Source organism: Eremothecium gossypii, chromosome VII (genome assembly GCF_000091025.4).
Source record: "Eremothecium gossypii ATCC 10895 chromosome VII, complete sequence".
Classification (NCBI taxonomy): domain Eukaryota; kingdom Fungi; phylum Ascomycota; class Saccharomycetes; order Saccharomycetales; family Saccharomycetaceae; genus Eremothecium; species Eremothecium gossypii.
Window position 1 is genome coordinate 983,469 of NC_005788.4, and position 19,551 is coordinate 1,003,019.

Genomic DNA, 19,551 nt, shown 5'->3' on the forward strand with positions numbered 1-19,551 from the left:
CCGCCGCGTCGGCGGCCTGCGAAAGCGGTACCCTTGGCGGTAAAAATGGCGCCGCGCGCGGCCGGCTGCGGTCCGTCCATCAGGCTGTTACCGCGTACGTCGACGCGTTACGTAAGTTGTCCTAGCTCTCTACGGGTCTGGCACGTGACGGGGTGCGGCCTAGAAGTCGCCGTCGATGAAGCCGTCTTCATAGCCGCGGTCGTAGGCAGCATCGGCCACGTCCTCGTCGTGGTTATACATGGCTGTGGTCATTAGTGACCCGGCCATCAACCCCACGCCGGCACCCATCAGGCCGCCCATCATCATGTTGTTGCGGCCGCCGTTCTGCGGCGCGGCGGCTGCGCCGGCCGGGTAACCGTGCGCGGGCTGCTGCGCGTACGGCCCGGGCGCGGCACCATAGCCCGGCTGCGGCGCGTATCCGTAACCGGGTTGCGGCGCATAGCCGGGCTGTGCGCCGTAGCCGGGCTGTGCGCCGTAGCCGGGCTGTGCACCGTAGCCGGGCTGTGTGCCGTAGCCGGGCTGTGCGCCGTAGCCGGGCTGGGGCGTGTACCCGGCCCGCGCGCCGTACCCCTGGGGCGCGTATCCGGCCTGTGTGCCGTAGTCGGGCTGGGGCGCAACGGCCTGCGCGCCGTGCGCGGCGGCGCGTGCGACGGCCGTGTCGTACGCCGGTGGCGCGTCCGGCGCACCCTTCGCTGGCCACGACGTGCCCGCAGGCGCCTCCCACTGCGACTTCCTGCTTTTCAGATCGACATAGAACCACGTCTTGTACTCCTCGTCAAACACCGCCTTCCAGCCTTCGGGCACCGTGGGTGCCACCTCCTTGGACTGCGCTGTCATGGCGTGTGGCCTCCTGCACACAGCCCGTGGCACCGGTTGGGGGGGGGGCCTTATATAGTCAGTAGCATGCTGTGGTCGTACGCCGCGAGTCTGTCACGTGACCGCGCACGTGGGTCACGTGCGCACGTGGCCGCGACTGTCACGCGTTTCTGCTCGTGTCAGCCGAGGTGGATGCGGGCTACGATCTAGTTCGCGCAAGGCGGTTTTTCACGGCTAAGCGCAAGAGCGCTCATTAGCGAAAAACTCCAACACAAAGTTTGCCTGGCGAGGACTATTACTAAAACAAATCAGCAGGCATAACCAGACTCGAAGGACGCTGCGTCCCAGCTAAGAGCAAGAAGCAGCATAGCATAATAGGAACAGGTAGAGCTGCCACAAAAGGATGAGGAAGGTCACAGAACGAGAAGAGTCTCACAGTAGGTACTCTGTATCCACGCCAGAGTACCCACTAGCAACCGTTCCCGTACCCTACCAGTATAAGATAGAGAAGACCATATCGCGGGATGAGGCGTCGACGTTTCTGCTGGGGTCGCTCGGGCACGAGCCACCTTCGCTCAAGCGGCGGCAGGACTCAGAGGAGCCGGACCTGTGCGAAGCGTCGTCGCACAAGCGCAGCAAGACGGATGCGGACGAGTTGACACCGAACTCGGGCTTCGAGCAGCTGGGATACCTCAAGGGGGGGGACGCAGGCGGCAGCGGGGGGGCGGCGGACGTGCAGCGCGCGGACGCGGACGCGGAGCGCGCTGCGTCGGACGCGGATCGCGCGGACGCGGCGTGCGCGGAGGGTGCGCAGCGGGACGGCGAGGCCGAGCTGCACGACACAACACTGTCTGCGGACGAGGGCGCGGCGACCGGGCTGGGCGCACTCGTGGGGGCGGTGGTGGAAGAGGCGCTTCCCATCTCGCCGTTGGCATCGCCGGGCTACACGCCGCCGTTCAGCGGCCTGCAGGGGGGAGTGGAGGCGGGCAACAGCCTGGTCGCGCACCGGAGCTCGCTGACGCTGCAGGACACCATGCAGAACATCGCGACGAACGCTTTTCTGCAGCTCCCACACTCGGCGTTCAAGAACTTGGTGTTTCAGCTCTTGTCCAAATTGAACCGCAGCGAGCTTTCAGACCTCTCCACATACCTAAAGGATCACTTGAAGCGAGACTTCTTGCAATACTTACCTATGGAGGTATCCATGAATATCTTAAACAACTTGGATTTTGAAGACATATGCTCCTGTCTTCTGGTAAACAGGACATGGAATAACCTCATTAGGAACAGTCCCTACTTGTGGAAGCACATGATGCTAAGCGAGGGATTTGTGACCGAAGACTGCTTCTCTTCCTACTGCGATAGTATACCGGAAAAGCACCGTCATTTACCCAACCCGAGCGATCGCTTCCGGTTGGATTTTCTAGAAAATAGATGGCTCTTGGAAAACTGGTGTAACCCGTGTTATAGACCAGGCAGGACATGCCTAGATGGTCACAGGACCAAGGTGGTGACTTGCTTTCAGTTTGAGGGGAACTATATTATCACCGGCGCCGACGATAAAAGAATAAATGTTTACGATGCTGATAGAGAACAGTTCAAATTAGAGCTCGTTGGCCACGAAGGTGGCGTATGGGCCCTGAAATACGCTGGCGATGAAATACTTGTGAGTGGCTCCACGGACCGGACAGTCAGAATTTGGAATGTAAAGGCCGGTAAGTGCACTCACGTCTTTAGGGGCCATACCTCTACCGTGCGCTGTTTGGATGTCGTTGAACATGGCGGCATCAAGTATGTCGTAACAGGCTCGCGGGATAATACCTTGCATGTCTGGAAACTTCCAGATCCTAATTCGCCGGACTACAATCCCAATGCAATGAGGCAATTCAACAGCATAGAAGATAACCCCTTCTTTGTGGGTGTTCTTAGGGGCCACATGGCCTCCGTTCGCACGGTTTCCGGCCATGGAAATATAGTGGTGAGTGGGTCGTATGACCATAACCTGATGGTGTGGGACATTGCAAAGATGAAACTCCTCTATGTCTTGACTGGGCATACAGACAGGATATATTCTACATTGTATGATCACAAGCGCAAGCGGTGCATATCTGCAAGTATGGATACAACCGTTAAGGTCTGGGATCTTTCTGACATCAACAATAATGGACCGGTTTCACAGATTAATTCTACCTCTGCATTGAAGGTTTCCGGCTCCGTGCGCACCCTCTGCGGCCATACAGCTCTTGTCGGGCTTCTCGGGTTATCTGATAAATATTTGGTCAGCGCAGCCGCAGACGGCTCACTTCGCGGGTGGGACGCCTCAGACTACTCAAAACGTTTTTCTTTTCACCACACCAACCAGAGTGCCATAACCACTTTCTTTGTCTCGGACAACATTTTAGTGAGCGGCTCGGAACACCAGTTTAATATCTACGACCTCCGGACCGGAAGATTGGTACATAGACACTTGCTAAATGATGCAGCACAAATCTGGGGGGTTAAATTCAACAACAGAAAATTGGTGGTTGCAGTTGAGTCGGAAGACCACAGCTACGTGGAGATATTGGACTTTGGCTCCAGAAATAGGCCCGTGACTTATATGTCGATGAGGTCCCCGCCCTCCACGTCCAATAGCTACTGGAATCAACGTGGCGATCCAACCGCCTCTAGCTAGCCAATATATATAAATCTAGTCTGTGCCGCATGGCCAAAAGATATCCTCTATGAGCAATACCGGAGTTGTCTTTTTCTAGACGCTGTAGCACTACTCGCTTCCCATCTGTCAAAAATTTAGAGGTGCAATTTGAAATCGAAAAATTGCATGCCAGCGGAGGAACGTGAGTCGACGAATCCTGTCGCATTATACTATAATCTCGGTACTGCTGTAGCCAGCCCTAGTAACAGCCTGGAGCCTTTACTCGTCCTCTGCTAGAACCATTAGCTAACACCGCTAACATGGCCGCTGAACAGTCATCATCCCTGTTGCACTCCAGCCCTGCCTCAAGGCGCCAATCCGGGTCGCTCAGACCATCTGATGGCCACTCCTCTGACGTATACTCGCCGTCTGCAGCCCTCCGACCTTCCGCCCTCCCAATTACAACCGGCCTGCTGGGCTGCGCACTGGTGATGGTCGTCTCGTCATTAGTCATCTTCCTCCTTGGCGTGAACATAGTGATCCAGGTACGCACCATGTCCCGGAAGTCCCTGAGGGGTGCAGCGCTCAAGTGCTTGAACCTACTGCTCAGCCTTTGCGCTATGTACGGCATCTACTGCCTCAACCTATGGACAACTCGCAAACTCCTCGCAAGCCCCTCAGGCACATACTCTCGTTTGGACAACACTGGTACCGACTTCGAGTTGGAACAGTTCTAGGCTGTGCGCTTCCATACTGCACACCTTATTAGTTCATCTAGCAACGCTGGCCGCACATAGAAGCTCATATGTAACACCAAGACATATTGATTATCCGTTACTGTCAGTAGGTATACCTGAACTACTCAACCATGCCACACGGTGCGCAGTCGATGGCTGGCCCATCTACAGCAGGCTACAGATTGTGATCCTATGCAGGAGGATGAGCTGTTGGGCGTCGAAGGCCGTGTGTTCAACTTCGTGTTACGTGATGTTCGAATATACGCGTCCCGGATTGACCATCCGATTATGCAAAAGATCGCGTTTGTTTGGACATATTAACAGCGCACTAACAACATCGAGAGCAGTTAGACTGAGCTTCAGTGTCTCAAAAAGATGGGGAGGCTGATTGGCTTAGAGGTGAAGAACTTCAAGTCGTACAAGGGTGTGCACAATGTGGGTTTTGGAGGCAAGAACTTCATTAGCATCGTTGGGCCCAATGGATCGGGCAAATCCAACATGATGGATGCGATATCCTTTGTTCTGGGGATCCGCAGCAGCCACCTAAGGTCTAGCGCACTGGTGGACCTAATCTACAGGGGACGCATGGAGGAAGGGGGCAGCGCGCACGAGAATAACCCGAAATCGGCGTACGTGACGGCGTTCTACGTGAAGCAGGACGCATCGGGCGCGGAGCGGCGCATGGAGTTCACGCGTGTAATCCATAACACGGGCGACAGCACGTACAAACTGGACGGGAAGACAGTGGGGTACAAGGAGTATGTGGACGTCCTGGAGGGCGAGCGCATTTTGGTGAAAGCGCGGAACTTCCTAGTTTTCCAAGGCGACGTTGAACAGATCGCATCGCAGTCGGGAGTGGACCTCACCAAGCTGTTCGAGCAGGTGTCCGGTTCTGTGCAGTACCAGCGGGAGTACGAGCGACTGAAGGACGACTACGAAAAGGCCAGCGCGGAATACAACGAGTCTCTCAAGGCCAGACGTAAAATGCAGATCGACCTGAAGAGCTTCAAGGAGGGAGTGCAGAAAGAGGAACAATACATATCGCTGTTAGCGGAGCGCGTAAAACTCCAGCAACAGTTCATGCTATGGCAGCTTTTCCATCTGCAGAGTAAAAGGTCTGGTCTGGTGGCGTCTCTCAAAGACTCGAAGGCGAAGCTTTCGCAGTTAAAACGGCAACTGTCCAATGAGGAGGCCATTCTCGGTAAATCCAAATCTCTGGTCGCCAAAGAGGAGTTGCTACTTGCTAGGCGACGTGAAACGCTTCTGCAGAAGCAGCAAGATAAGGCCAGATTGAATGCACAGCTGCTTCCAGTAGGAAGTGCGCGCCAGGGCACCACCCGCCGGATGGTGAACATTGAGAAGAGGATAGACTCCTTGCAGCGGGACATTGAGAGACAAGAATCCTATGTCAAACAATTGAAAAACCAGTTGAAGGTGGTCGGTAAGACAAAGGCTTCATTCGAGGCAGAACTTGAAAAATCCGCGTCTGGAAAATTTACGCTGTCGGAAGAGCAGAAAAAAGAGTATGAAGAACTGAAAGAGGTCTACCTTTCCTCTGGTGGCTCCGAGTTTGAGGAAAAACTGGCAATTCTACAAAACAAGAAAGAAGAGCTTTCGGAAGAGATCGCGGTTTTTGAAAAACGTATTGGAATTTCCAAAACAAGGGCCGAGCATGATTTAAAGGTGGATATTGAGAGACTAGAAGTTGAAGTATCCGAGAGAACAGGCAACCTGAATGATAAAAATGCTATTCACTCAGAAAAAGTCCGAGAGTGGAAACAGATTCAGTCCGAAATTGAATCAGCAAATAACAAAGAGTACGAACTAAGTTATAAATTACGGGAAGTTCTCGCTAAATTGGATGACTTGAGCGCAAACCAGAGAGAGACAAACAAAGAGCGCAAGTTGCGCGAGAATGTTGCAACTCTTCGGAGATTGTTTCCAGGCGTGAGAGGTCTTGTTCATGATCTTTGCCGCCCAAAGAAAGAAAAATATGCCGTGGGTGTCTCCACGATCCTCGGCAAAAATTTTGACTCTGTGATTGTGGATTCCCTTTCGGTCGCTCAACAGTGTATTTCCTACTTAAAGAAACACCGTTCCGGGGTAGCTTCTTTCATTCCATTAGACACAATAGACACCTCATCGCCTACATTACCTGCGGGGGATAATACCGGCTGCATTTTGACCCTGGATGCAATTGAATATGAAAGTTCACTTGAGAAAGCTATGCAGTATGTTTGCTCTGACTCTATTATTTGTGACTCTCTAGATATTGCCAGAAACCTGAAGTGGAATCGTAACGTAAAATCCAAGCTCGTTACTCTTGAAGGTGCTTTGATCCATAGAGCTGGGTTAATGACTGGTGGTATTACTAAAAACAATACTAACCGGTGGGATAAAGAAGAATATCAAAGTCTCTTATTGCTCAAGGATAAGATATCCACCGAATTATCTGAATTGACCACCGGTATCAGGACTGGCTCGATAAAATCTAGAGACTATGAGAATGAGGTTTCGCTACTATCGACAGAAATTTCCTCATTAAGGTCACAACTGAACCAGTTGAATAGGTCCATGAAGGAAGCATTGACGGAGTTGAACTATCATGATGACTTAATAGAAAAAGAGTACTCACCAAAAGTTGATTCCTTGCATAAAATGGTGGAAGAAGTGGATGGCCAAATGGCAGACATAGCGAAGGATAAGGCGAATCTGCAAGCGTCGGTCTACAAAGATTTCTCAAAGAAAATAGGGTTCGATATAGGGGAATATGAGCAACACACGGGCGGCCGTCTCAGGAAACACTCGCGTGAATTGCAGCAGCTGCAAAAAGAAGTCATGAACATAGAAAATAAGCTTGAATTTGAGACTGAAAGGTTAGAAAGCACAATAAAGCGTCAACAGAAAGCAAGGGAGGACTTGAAGAAGGTTCAAGGCGAACTTGACTCCCTCACTTCCCAGGAAACAGATATCCAGTCGAACCTCGAGCAGGTTACCAATCAAATCGCAGAAGAGACTAAAGTACTCGAAGAGGCACAAGAAAAACTCAAGAAAAAGGGCAACAATATAAAAATCATTGAGGATACGATAAATGACCTCCACGATAGTATTCAAACTTGCAAGCGAGAGATAACGGAATGGAAAGAGGATATAGAGAAAGTCGGCATAGAAAGAGTGAATATATTGAAAAACTGCAAAATGACCAATATTGAATTACCTCTGGATAGCTCTGCGCTTGAAGATCTGGCAATAGAACGAATAGACGCTGAGACCATTGAAGCGGGAAACAACATTTCCGTCGATTATTCTCGGCTATCTGCCAGGTACAAAGAGAGCAGCAGTCACCATATTAGGGATGAATTTGAGAGTTCTATAAAGGCAATAGACAATACTTTGACAGAATTGCAACCTAATTCCAAAGCAGTTGAGCGTTTCGATGAAGCTAGAGACCAATTCAACGCTGTTTCTGGGGAGAGTGACAAGTTGAAAGAAAGCGAAAGGAAAGCGAAAGAGCTGTACCTAAAGATCAAGGAGAAGCGGATAAATACGTTCCTGGCATGCTTTAACCACGTGAGGGATAACATTGACAGGATCTACAGGGAGCTGACCAGGAACCCCGGATCGACCGCGGAGCTGGCAGGTGGTAGCGCATCGTTGACGCTGGAAGATGAGGATGAGCCGTACCTGGGAGGCATTAGGTACCATGCAACTCCGCCAATGAAACGTTTCAAGGACATGGACTACCTGTCCGGCGGTGAGAAAACCATGGCGGCCCTTGCCCTCTTGTTTGCGATCAACTCTTACCAGCCCAGCCCCTTTTTTATTCTAGATGAAGTAGATGCTGCACTCGATGTCACCAATGTCGAACGCATTGCCGCCTATATCCGCCGCCACGCTAGTCCGAAAATGCAGTTTATCGTCATCTCCCTGAAAAGTAACCTTTTCAGCAAGTCCGAGTCCATGGCTGGTGTTTTTCGTAATCAGCACGAGAACTCCTCGATGGTTATCACTACCGACCTCACCCAATACGCAGACGACATGTGAACCCACAATCAACGTAGTTGCTATATATAGTCATCACCGATACCCATCTGCTTTTAACGGGCGTTGGTACCTGGGCCAGCTGACAAATTTGTACCCCATGAGCTGGCCCCGAGGCCCTTACCGCCGTTAGAACCACGGACTATTAACTAAGCATTTTTTGAAGAATAGGGATCGTTGAAGACTGTGGGACAACAAAACTACATAAAAGACCCCTCTGTACTCGGGTGGGAACTTACCTAGCGGCGTTATATAGAACAACGAACATCAAAAAGTCCTGACTATATAGAAAAGTCTCGTGTTGCTGGTAACCACCGCGGATATAGCACAGCTGTTACCCTGTCCTGAAAGCCGGTAGTTTAGCGAGAAAAGTTTTACCGTACAAAAGTTACTAATCCAGCTTCATGAACGAACATAATCTGAAGGCGCCTATTCCGCTCAAGAATAGGAGAATTGCGGAACTAAGCACGACCGAGATGAAACTAACGAGGTCGAGCTCTAGCTCTGACGATCTATCGACGAAGAGAGCCAAGCTGTTTAACAACTTGACGAATGACTGTGCCCCCAGTGGCATCCCTAGGCCACGCTCAGCCACTCCAGTTCTTTCGGAGAGGACTGGCGGCCTGCAAACCGAAGATCTAGTGCAGCAGCGTTTGAAATATTATAACCTAGACTACGTGAGCGATGCGGAAAAGCATGAACAACATATATATGACCCCAATTCCAAGTGGTTCAGCAGAAAGGAGAAGTTAAAGATGCCTTTCGAAAAGCAGCTGCCGTACACGACCGAGAGCCATAAGGAGCAGGCGAAGTATCTGTGTCACATTCTGGTGAATCTTTATATTGGGATCAGCACTCTGGATATCCAGGGATTGATCACAATCACGAGTAAGGATCTTGCCGACTTCAGAAAGGACATCGATGAGTTGGCTTTGAATACAGACATGTTCCGGCTTGCTGCCGAGGAGGACTTGGAGGTGAATGATATCACAAACTTTGACGAGGATGATGAGGACGAGGACGATAGTCAGGATTATGATGGGAATGACTACGACTTGGGTGGGCCCGATTTCGGTCCGTCAGGGAAAATAACGGCCAAGTCTTCTAGTGTTATTAATGTCAACCACTGGACAAATGAATTAAAGAACTGCCTTCACTTTGACTTTCCTCTTAGCGTTCGGAAGTCTCTTGCAGTGGTATACTATCACTTATCGTTGGTGCAGGGCCAAAAAATATACAGACAGATGCACATCAACATGTTTGAAAGTCTTGTCACAGATGATGATATGGGCACTAACTTTAGGGAACTACTCCTTGAACACGGTTTAAAACTGGATTACAAGCCAATGTTGGCTTTCTTGACAGAATTTTTGCCCTGCCCGGAGTCTGACTATGTTAGATATGACATCACTTCCAAAGCGGACTTACAGTTGTTCCGACTGTTATTGAAGTTAGCACATGAGTCAAAAATGTTTTATGACAAAGAGGACAGAGAGCTTCTACAAAATACGATGGATAGGTTTATTGCAAGCTTCAGTCCGCATACGTTGTCTTGCGTTTTGCCCATTATTACTTCTTTTGTTCCCTATCATTATCAAGAGGACCGTAATGTTATTGATTACTTCCCATTTATGTTCAATATATGGTCATCTACCTCTGCTTCTATGGTGTTCGATACTCATTTGTATGATTTCACTGGCTGTGTTGCCGAAGACGCTTATCTTAGCTTAATAAAGGAAAAATCACCTCGACTGGTTAGGCTCTCGGGCATATCATTTGGACCCTATGGCATATTTACGGAAGAGCAGATGGACTTTATTTTGAATAGAATACAGAACCATCTTCGCGATGATTATCAGATCCATTCTTATTCTAGAACAGTCAGGCCACTCATTTATTCCATAAACGGCTCATACGCTGACCAGTTTTTTGGCAATCTGTCGTTCTTAATTAAGAGTATAGAAACTTTCGTGCATCCATCCAATAGTGGCCAGTGGACTAAAGTGATTGCGAAGTTTGTCCATGGTCTTATCAAAATGTACCACGAGAGGTGGGTAAAGGAAAAGAAGCTGACCGAAACGGGATTTAGAAAAGAGCTATGGCTAACTCCTAAGTGTAACGAGCAAATGGTTGATCTCTTTTTGGATGTTTTAGTGTTGGGATCTCAAAATAAAGATACAGACATGGCAAATTATTATATTTCAAGTTTCGCTTACTTGTTGGACATCAACCCCAGCAACAGCCACAAAATTTACGACAGGGTACTGATTGACCTTTATGACTCGTTAACTGATCAGTACATTCACTCGGTTCATCGTGTGATAACTTCTTTAAAGCAATTCACCAGAATTGTCAGATATATGGTAATTCACCCTCTTTACCGCGTCCATATCAGTAATATCTTAACGATGCTGATATCAAAAATTGGTTCTAATGACATAAGCCTAACCAGCAATACCATTAATGCTTTGGTTTCGATCTTCACCTTTATTCCATTGGAGAATTTTGTCAAAGAGGATGAATACCTAACCTTTGCTTCTCAAACTGTCGCATTCATCCAGGAACACATCTTCTTCTTAAAGGATGGAGGATCTTCTCAAGATTTTAAGTATGATACAGAAACTCTGGATAATGCCTTTAGAGCTTCTACCACTGAGTTTGAGAATATCTTGAAGATCTATGTCGATAAGTTGGTGGAATTGGTTGATTCCGATTTAGAGGAAGGACTCATAACCAAAATAAATCAGACAACAATGATAATGATGGAATCTATGCCTGATTCTATGTTTAAACACTGTTGCCAACTGATATCAAAATCATTTTGGAACTTGGATGTCTTCAGTGAGAGCAGCCCAAATTATGAACTATTGACGATACCCATGGGAGCTGCTGTTAGAAGAGATAATAGTTTGAGCAAGAAATGGTTCATGGATCTCAGTTACAACATCAGGGATCAAATTTCAAGAGGTGCTGGTTCTATTCGAAGCTCCTCCGAAGTTCAGAGAAGAGATCTGAAATTAGTGAGTTACCTATCAGCTTTAAACGACATCACTAGGCAATCTCATGAAGCAATGCTTCAATACAAGGATGAATTTGTTGATTTGTTGAAGTTCATTCAAAACACCATTACCAACCCACCATTAGATGTCATAACTTCGATGGTTCTGCACTGTGCGTTGAGCAGTCTAACTAGTATTGAGGTCACAGAGTGCAGGCTCTTCCCAGAAGATTCAAAAATTTCGAACTCAGACAGGTGGGGAGGCCTGCAATTTGATGATCGAAAATATAATGATGAAAATACCAACTTTAATTGGCACGTTCCATGTAGCGAGGAGGTTGATTTCGCCATATACTTGCTGGAGTCCTTTAGTGAGGACTACATGAAGAAAATCACGGCGATGATGGAAAATCCTAATAAAGAGTCTGCTTATGTTGATGAATTGAAAAAATGTCTTCTCAATATCACTCACTCATTATCAGGTGCCAGTCTTCTTTTCGATCCTGACTTTAATAAGGAAAAGAGCGATCCACAGTTAATGGACCCGTATAAGAAAAAGTTTCTGCTCTTAAAGCAACTCCGTGAGCAAAACTGTGACAATCAAGAGATCAGGTTGGATATAGAACAAATTCGTCATGAATCCCTGGATGATGACGGCGATGAGTCAGCTGAGTCACTTGCAAATCAGGAACTAGCCGAAGATGTAAATGATGAAATGCCTGTCATGGAGGATCCACCGATTGAGGACACAGAAATTCCCGATATAGAAAATATCTCAGGTGTGCCTTCTGTGGTTGCCACACCTGCCCCTGGTAGTCATTTCGAAGATGGTACCTCAGCGATGAATTCAGCCATAGTTTTCAGAGATCTGGAACTATTTACCTGTCGCTACTATTTTGGAAACACCACCGAGGAGAAATTGAGCGACAATAGGTACATTAGGGTCCATGCCATTAGAGCCAAGATTGGTAAATTTTTCCATACACTATTCAAGTTTTTGAAAACAAACTTTACCGATAATCCGGGTGTATTTCAGATTTTGTTACATGGGATGAAGGTTTGGTTCACCGATGTCGGCCAGGAAACAATCTTTAAAGATGATCCAAGTTCGTTCCTGGACCTAGAGTTTTTGGAAAATATCCAGAGCTTGGCTCACTCTGTCTCTGACCCTGTCACCAGAACATACCTTGCTGCCGATGTTCACTCCCATCACGATGCGCGTGTCTTACTACGTTCAACCAACAGGGTACCTTCCAAGCTAGAGTCGACCTTGTTGCGAGACGTCATAGATTTGGCGATTTCTGTCTATCCAGATATTCATAAGCCAGCGCAAGGATGTATGGTGCATGCCATGAAACAACTCCTGGGTTCATACTCTCTGACAATTACCAAAATCATCAAGGAACTGAGACAAGCGCTCGAAAAAGAAGAATATAGAAATGTCGAGGTACTCCTCGAGGTTTTGTTTATGAAAAAAATCCACAGGAAGCTGATGTCCGACTACAAAAACCTGGGAGACCTCATATCTTTACTCCTCCAGGCCTGTAAGGTGAACGACCTAGATGTTGCAGTTTATGCTGATAAGCTGCTTAACAGTATTGCAACATCCTTCAAAATTCCCTCAAGTGTATGTGTCATCAACCTGGATGAAATACAGGCGTTGAGCCCCAATGATAGTTTTATCGACATCCAGATTGATGTCGTAAGGAAGGCCAAGGCAAACAAACGTGACTACTACTATTCCCTATTATCTGCTATCCAAGATAGCCTATTGGCGTACCTGAATGAAAATGCCGAGTTAGGTTGGAAAATACCAGTGTTTATCGTTAAGTTCATTTCTAGAATCCAAGGTAGCCTCGAGTTTTCTGCCAATTCGCGTGTTCTGGAGGAAGTGTTTGCGTTGACGAAAACGAAGCACCCGGTGATAATCCACTTGGCTATTTCTAACATCGTCGCTATAAGCAGCAAGATATTGTCGATCGGCGATTACGATTACGATATTTCCAATGCTTTCCGGTCGGATTTCCGTCGAAGATATATTGAGTTGTTGGACACTACAGAACCGGGCTTTGCCAAAAAGTTCCGGGATGAGATGTCCAACTTTGATTCGTCAACTTACTATATCGACGCGCTTGGGTATATCGGTTGGATGGCGTGGGGCATTCCATTGCCCGTGGTGAAAAATGTCGACCAAATTGATCTGCACTTGAGGCCCGAGGATTTCGAGGTCTTGAAGAACTTTGGGAACCGGGTCAGTCTCCCTTGGCTACAGGAACTAGCAACCTTGTTAATCCAAGACAACGAATCGAGGGGCATGTTCAGTAACAGCAACGTATCCTTCTTCTCACTCCTCTGCCGCCTAATTTCAAACGACATATGTGGTGTGACCTATGACCAGCTGTTGCAGCTGTGTTTGTCTCTGTACGATAAGAATGATAAAGCATCGATGATTATGTCCATCGAGATTTTTGCAGGGCTCATGACTGCGGCCAAGTTCACCACTGTCGAGGACTTGCAGAAACGTGACAAGTTCCTGGACGAGTTCCTAAGCTACTGCTTAGACAGAGAACTCAATCAGGACTCTGTAGACATATGGAATATGGTCTGTTGGTGGCTCCCAACCTATGTCGACATAAGGCGATTGCGCCCGCTGTTCATGAAGCTACTGCAGGGCGGGACGGAGCTAGATATAAACTCAGACTCCTCGGCAAACCAAGCTTCGAAGCTGACTTTGTTGAGAAGCATGCTGATCATGCTCGAGTACAAGGCCCCAGACCTGGAAGACATCTTCGTCAACCTCGTCTTCGACCACCCCTACGACCAGGTCCGGCAGGAGGTCGCCCGCCTCATGAGCGCCCTCATCCAGGCGCGCATCAGCCCGTCCTTTGAGAGTGTGGACCAGCTCCTCGCGTCCAGCAGGGACAGACACCTGAAACGGCTGCCGGACTCGTACGAGACCCACATCTGCCGCCTCTTCGACGCGATCGAGCAGGAACGCAGGTCCCTGGACAACCTCACGCCGCAGCAGGTGCTCAGAACCAAGTACTACTACATGGCCTCCACCATGCTCTACTGGATCGCACACATCATGAAGAGCCCCAACCAGCTCGTGCTGGTCCCCCTCGTCAGCAAGCACATCGCGCCATTCCTGCTCAACCTGCAGAAGATGCGTGACACCTGCAAGCTCGCAGGCATCTCGCCCGCCTCCTTCTACGTCTCGCTCTCCTACACCCCCCTGCGCCGCGACGAGGTCCCCGCCTTCGTCGGCCTGCTTGAGAAGACCGACCTCACCAGCTCCAACGAGCTGCGCACGCAGCTCTACTTTGCGGAGAACCTCTACTCGCACCACATGCTCTGCATGGGCCAGCGCGACCGCGACCGCATCCTCGACTTCGTCATCGCCTGTCTCTTCAACGAGAACTACGTCGAGGTCCGCACCCGCGCCGCAGACGTCCTCTCCGGCATCGTCCACAACCTCACCGACCCCGCCTGCCTCCCCCGCCTCATCGACATGTTCCAGCGCCGCCTCGGCGCCTTCGATCCCGCCGTCCACCGCAAGGGCACCGCCGCCTCCCACCCGCGCATCCACGGCTCCATCATCGGTCTTGGCGCCGTCGTCTCCGCCTTCCCCTACGCCTTCCCGCTGCCCCACTGGATCCCCGAACAGCTCAGCCTGCTCTCCGCCTGGACCCGCGCCGCGGGCGTCTCCGGCACTGCAGCCAAGGACGTCATCAGCAACTTCAAGAAGGTCCGCGCAGACACATGGCACCTGGACCGCTACACCTTCGCGCCCGAGCAGCTCGAGGACCTGGAGGGCGTGCTGTGGCGCAGCTACTACGCCTGAGCGCCGCGCTGCTAAATAACGCTCTATATACAACGGTCGCCCCGCCCACCACGCCGGGCGTCAGGCTTGACTAATCGATATACTTAGTGCTAAAAAAGAAATTAGTGGTATGTACGTAACACACTTTGTGGTTTAAGGAAAAAACAGCACACAGAAACGAAGTTAGACAGCCTGCCGACCGACCCACCCCTTCCCTTCCCCTTCAGGCAGTGACTTGTGTTATCGAACTCGATTCAGAAAGCAGCGGGCTTGTCAAAAGTTATAGATTGAAGACGAAGGACCTACATTTGGTGCAAGTGGGATTCTTGGATAGGCAGGACTCTCATTTACGGATTGACATAGTTGCCACGCAGCAGTACAGTAGCTATAATGTCGGGGCTAAGAACGGTGTCGTCGTCCAGCGGGGCTAAGAACTACGACTCGATCATGAAGATATTGCTCGTGGGGGATTCCGGCGTGGGCAAGTCGTGCTTGCTCGTGCGGTTTGTGGAGGACAAGTTCAGTCCCTCGTTCATCACCACGATCGGGATCGACTTCAAAATCAAGGCGGTGGACATCAACGGCAAGAAGATCAAGCTTCAGCTCTGGGACACGGCGGGACAGGAGCGGTTCCGGACGATCACCACCGCGTACTACCGGGGTGCGATGGGGATCATCTTGGTGTACGACGTGACGGACGAGCGCACGTTCGAGAACATCCGCCAGTGGTTCACGACGGTCAACCAGCACGCGAACGAGGAGGCGCAGCTCTTGTTGGTGGGCAACAAGAAGGACATGGACACCCGCGCGGTGACGTACGAGCAGGGGGAGAGCTTGGCCAAGGAGCTCGGCGTGCCGTTCATCGAGGCCAGTGCCAAGGACGACGAGAACGTGAGCGACATCTTCTTCACGCTGGCTAAGCTCATCCAAGAGAAGATCGACAACGACAAGTTGGTCAACAACAGCGGCAGAGAGGGGAGCGTGAACATCTCGTCGGGCAGCAACATGCCCTCGTCCAACTGTTGCTAGGCCCCGCCCCCATGCTCCTCCCCACCCCCCGCATCGCCGCATCTGCAGCTGTCGAGCATCTACGCGTACTGCATGCACTTCTTTGCAGCACAGGCCGCCCAGCACGGCCGTGCTAATCGTCAATTTTAAGCCTGCTACATCGCACTGGCAGCAGGCGTGCCGGACGGCGTCGCCTATGTGCTGTGCTGGTTGTTTCGACCGCAGCCATGTGTGGCTTCGACGTCACGAGCGCCTAACTTCCTGGGCGTAGCCCTTTAGGCCCTATAGTTATATATACTATAATTCTGAATAGTACTTGAATATGCTGACACGCATGAAAATGCCGAACGGCATCCATCCATCACGTGCCATACCTTTGTCCGCCGACCTCTCTGCCCTGGTCGCACGTTGGTTCCTTTCTTCGAGCACGTGCGTGTTGCCTAGCTTTGTTATAGCGACTAGCCTCCAAGGCCCAAAATTGACTCCATCACATATATAAGGTCCCGAATTTGAATTCGGCATTTTCCCCGAATCCATTTAGTAGCGTGGAAGCCCGGGGAGAGCGATTGGCAGTACTGCGGTCAGCATGTTGTTTGGTGTCAAGTTGGCTAATGATATCTACCCACCCTGGAAGGATTGGTACATTGACTACGATGGGCTGAAGAAGCTTCTCAAGGAGTCAGTAATAAAGGACCTGGGGCTCAGCCCGAAGGAGAGCAAGAGGAAGGGCAAGGGTGACACGGACGAGCACTGGACAGCGCGCAACGAGTCTAACTTTGTCGAGGCTCTGGACCGGGAGTTGGAAAAGGTGTATAGTTTCCAAAGTGGCAAGTACACCGAGATAATGGGAAAGCTCGAGCGGCTTGAGGAAGAACTCGACGGCGCAGACGCTCTGCAGTCTCTGGACCTCGGCCACATACGAGAAGAGCTGGAACAGGCGTTGACAGAGGCTCAGGAGCTAGACCGGTTCTCGCGCTTGAACTTCACGGGTTTCATCAAAATTGTTAAAAAGCACGATAAGCTCCACGAAGGCTATCCGTCGGTGAAGTCTCTGTTACAGGTGCGTCTGAAGGCATTGCCATTCCACTCCGAAGAGTACTCCCCGCTCTTGTACAAGATCTCGTTCCTGTATGACGTCTTGCGCAAGAGCACGGACACGGCCTCGAAGTCGCTAATCGAATCTTCTAAGCTCTCCAGCTTTACTAGCGAAGACATGCCAACCTACCGGACTTACAAGTTCTGGATCCATCCGGACAACTTGATGGAGGTCAAGACGCGCATCCTGCGCCATCTACCCGTGCTTGTGTACATGGCAGCGCCGCCCGAAAGTGGCGATGTCATGGGACCGCTGAACCCTGGCGCCGTTGATGAGGAAGGCAGTGTTCCTTCTTCCGCTTCCAGCTTCGACGCTACCGCGCACCAGACGAAGAGCTTGGATAACGTTGTCACCACGCTCTATTTCGATAACGAGGAGTTTGAGTTATACAACAACCGGTTGTTGAAAGCTACGTCGTCACCCACTGTGATGCTCTGGTGGACCGGCAAACTCATCAACCTCTCGGATGTCTTTTTGGAGAAGCGAGTGCCTCTAGAGAGCAAAGACACTGATACAATTGATCGCGAGGAAGTTAGGTTGAAGCTCAAGAAGAAGTTCATTTCGGGCTTTATCTTCAATGGTGATCCAGAATTCAAAGAAAAGATGTCTGCGAAGCTACGTGAGAGGGGTTCTCGAGAAGCAGAGATTTCGAAATTCTGTGAGGATGTTGACTCTTTACAGAAATTTATCCTACAGAATGAGCTGCAACCTGTCTTGAGAACGCTCTACACGAGAACTGCGTTCCAGATTCCGGGCGATGACAGAATTCGGATCACAATCGATTCCAATATAATGTATATTAGGGAGGATTGTTTCGATGAGGACAGGCCCATCAGAGATCCTAAAAATTGGCACAGACCTGAGTTAGACGCCGCAGTTCAAAATCCTATGAAGTTTCTTCGTCCTGGAGAATACACCAAGTTCCCTTACTCTGTCATGGAGATCAGAGTTCGAACTCAGGCGCCATCCTTGACAAACTTGGTTACTGGCGTTGGCCCACTGATACCCTCGCAGTATAGTGAATGGTTTTACGAGTTGACCAACTCGCATCTAGTAAAAGAGGTACCCAAGTTTTCGAAATACATACAGGGTGTGGCCTCATTGTTCGGTGAGGATGACAGGTTTGACATGCTGCCCTTCTGGCTCCCTGACCTGGAGACTGATATCCGGATGAATCCAGATCAAGCTTATGAGGAAGAAAGAAAAAGGCTGGAACAGCATGGTGTTCAGCAGGCGGCTGCTGCGCGTATGAGGAGGCTCTCGCTTTTGTCTCACCCAGGAGGTGCTAGCCTTGAAAAAGACAGTAACCGCCAACCTCAGCGCGCGAACGAGCCACCCAGGGTGGCAGATCTCGAAGACTCAGATACCTCCGAGGAAGAGGCCGAGCGCGATGCGCAACCTCGGAAACCAAGAAACAGGCGCAAGCGGTCTATGTTCCTCACTGTCTTGACTGGAAGGGAACCAAAGCTTTCGGGGTTTGACTCAGAGGATGAAGAGGTTGAGCTGCCTCCAGGAGTCAAGAAGCCAACAACACTCATAAAAAATGCAGGGCCTGTCAATGTGGAAGCAAAAGTCTGGCTCGCAAACGAACGGACATTCACTCGCTGGTTGACTCTCGCCACGTCTCTCAGCGTGCTTACGTTTTCGATTTTCTATTCTGCTGATCGCAGCGCTTTCCCGAAGGTCGCCAACACCCTTTCGTACATCTACTTTGGGCTGACCGTCTTCACCGCGCTCTGGGCATACTTCGTGCACCGCAGAAGGCTCTCGGTCATCACTGAACGTTCGGGTCAGCACCTGGATGCCCCCGTCGGGCCCTTGTTACTGGCACTAGTGCTTGTGGCAGCCCAGTGCATCAACTTCGTGGCGGTTTTCCGCGGGCTTGCCCAGAAGCAGAACGCTGTGGCGGGCACACTGGAGGCTGCGGGCCTGCCGTTCTCTGCGGATGAACTTTCGCCTCCGTTGGCCGCTATTCGGGAATTCGTTTTCTGGGTTGTCGGGGCAGACCGTGGGCCCCATCTGTGAGGCCCCACAACACGCTTGCCGTGCGTATTCTTGTGCTACATGTATTTAGAATGGTCAAACGCAATTCAAAATAGCTAAGATGTTACATTGGGCGTCCAAGTATCTTGCTCGAGATGCCTGGTGTGTATTACTCGAGTAATCTGTGACAGCCATAGTTACGTAACATCTAACCGGGTAACGGCAGTTTGAGATATCCAGCCCGACTTAGGCATCTGTTGTCTCATTAACGTTCATCATCTCTATACATGGCACAAAGCAGGCTAGGCAAGGTGACTGGCTCAGTAAGAGTTTATTCAGTCTGACAAAGCTTAGTTAGTTGTGGTGATCTGTATATCGATTTATAGTTTGAAACAGGAGAATTTTCGACTAGCA

The 19,551-nt window shown here is 50.0% G+C and overlaps 7 protein-coding genes and 1 non-coding gene across 8 annotated transcripts; 6 read left to right on the forward strand and 2 right to left on the reverse strand.

The window, feature by feature from the left end:
• Nucleotides 1–159: 159 nt before the first annotated feature.
• On the reverse strand, nt 160–837 carry WWM1 (Wwm1p; the record flags this gene model as incomplete). Its single annotated transcript, NM_211703.1, has 1 exon — nt 160–837. One exon carries the CDS (start codon nt 835–837, stop codon nt 160–162), a length of 678 nt encoding a protein of 225 aa, NP_986641.1.
• Nucleotides 838–1,219: 382 nt separating this feature from the next.
• CDC4 (SCF ubiquitin ligase complex subunit CDC4) lies at nt 1,220–3,490 on the forward strand (the record flags this gene model as incomplete). Its single annotated transcript, NM_211704.1, has 1 exon — nt 1,220–3,490. The coding sequence occupies one exon, from the start codon at nt 1,220–1,222 to the stop codon at nt 3,488–3,490; it is 2,271 nt and encodes a 756-aa protein (NP_986642.1).
• Nucleotides 3,491–3,771: 281 nt separating this feature from the next.
• Nucleotides 3,772–4,188, forward strand: AGOS_AGL024WA (AGL024W-Ap; the record flags this gene model as incomplete). Its single annotated transcript, NM_001355354.1, has 1 exon — nt 3,772–4,188. One exon carries the CDS (start codon nt 3,772–3,774, stop codon nt 4,186–4,188), a length of 417 nt encoding a protein of 138 aa, NP_001342235.1.
• Nucleotides 4,189–4,563: 375 nt separating this feature from the next.
• On the forward strand, nt 4,564–8,232 carry SMC1 (cohesin subunit SMC1; the record flags this gene model as incomplete). Its single annotated transcript, NM_211705.1, has 1 exon — nt 4,564–8,232. The coding sequence occupies one exon, from the start codon at nt 4,564–4,566 to the stop codon at nt 8,230–8,232; it is 3,669 nt and encodes a 1,222-aa protein (NP_986643.1).
• A 401-nt stretch (nt 8,233–8,633) lies between these two features.
• BLM10 (proteasome activator BLM10) lies at nt 8,634–15,071 on the forward strand (the record flags this gene model as incomplete). Its single annotated transcript, NM_211706.2, has 1 exon — nt 8,634–15,071. The coding sequence occupies one exon, from the start codon at nt 8,634–8,636 to the stop codon at nt 15,069–15,071; it is 6,438 nt and encodes a 2,145-aa protein (NP_986644.2).
• A 369-nt stretch (nt 15,072–15,440) lies between these two features.
• On the forward strand, nt 15,441–16,079 carry SEC4 (Rab family GTPase SEC4; the record flags this gene model as incomplete). The annotated part of the gene is made up of 1 exon (NM_211707.1): nt 15,441–16,079. One exon carries the CDS (start codon nt 15,441–15,443, stop codon nt 16,077–16,079), a length of 639 nt encoding a protein of 212 aa, NP_986645.1.
• Nucleotides 16,080–16,128: 49 nt separating this feature from the next.
• On the reverse strand, nt 16,129–16,529 carry AGOS_AgRUF20. Its single transcript, NR_149357.1, has one exon. It is a non-coding gene; the product is annotated as an AgRUF20 (non-coding RNA).
• A 115-nt stretch (nt 16,530–16,644) lies between these two features.
• AGOS_AGL020W (AGL020Wp) lies at nt 16,645–19,179 on the forward strand (the record flags this gene model as incomplete). The annotated part of the gene is made up of 1 exon (NM_211708.1): nt 16,645–19,179. The coding sequence occupies one exon, from the start codon at nt 16,645–16,647 to the stop codon at nt 19,177–19,179; it is 2,535 nt and encodes an 844-aa protein (NP_986646.1).
• Nucleotides 19,180–19,551: the final 372 nt, after the last annotated feature.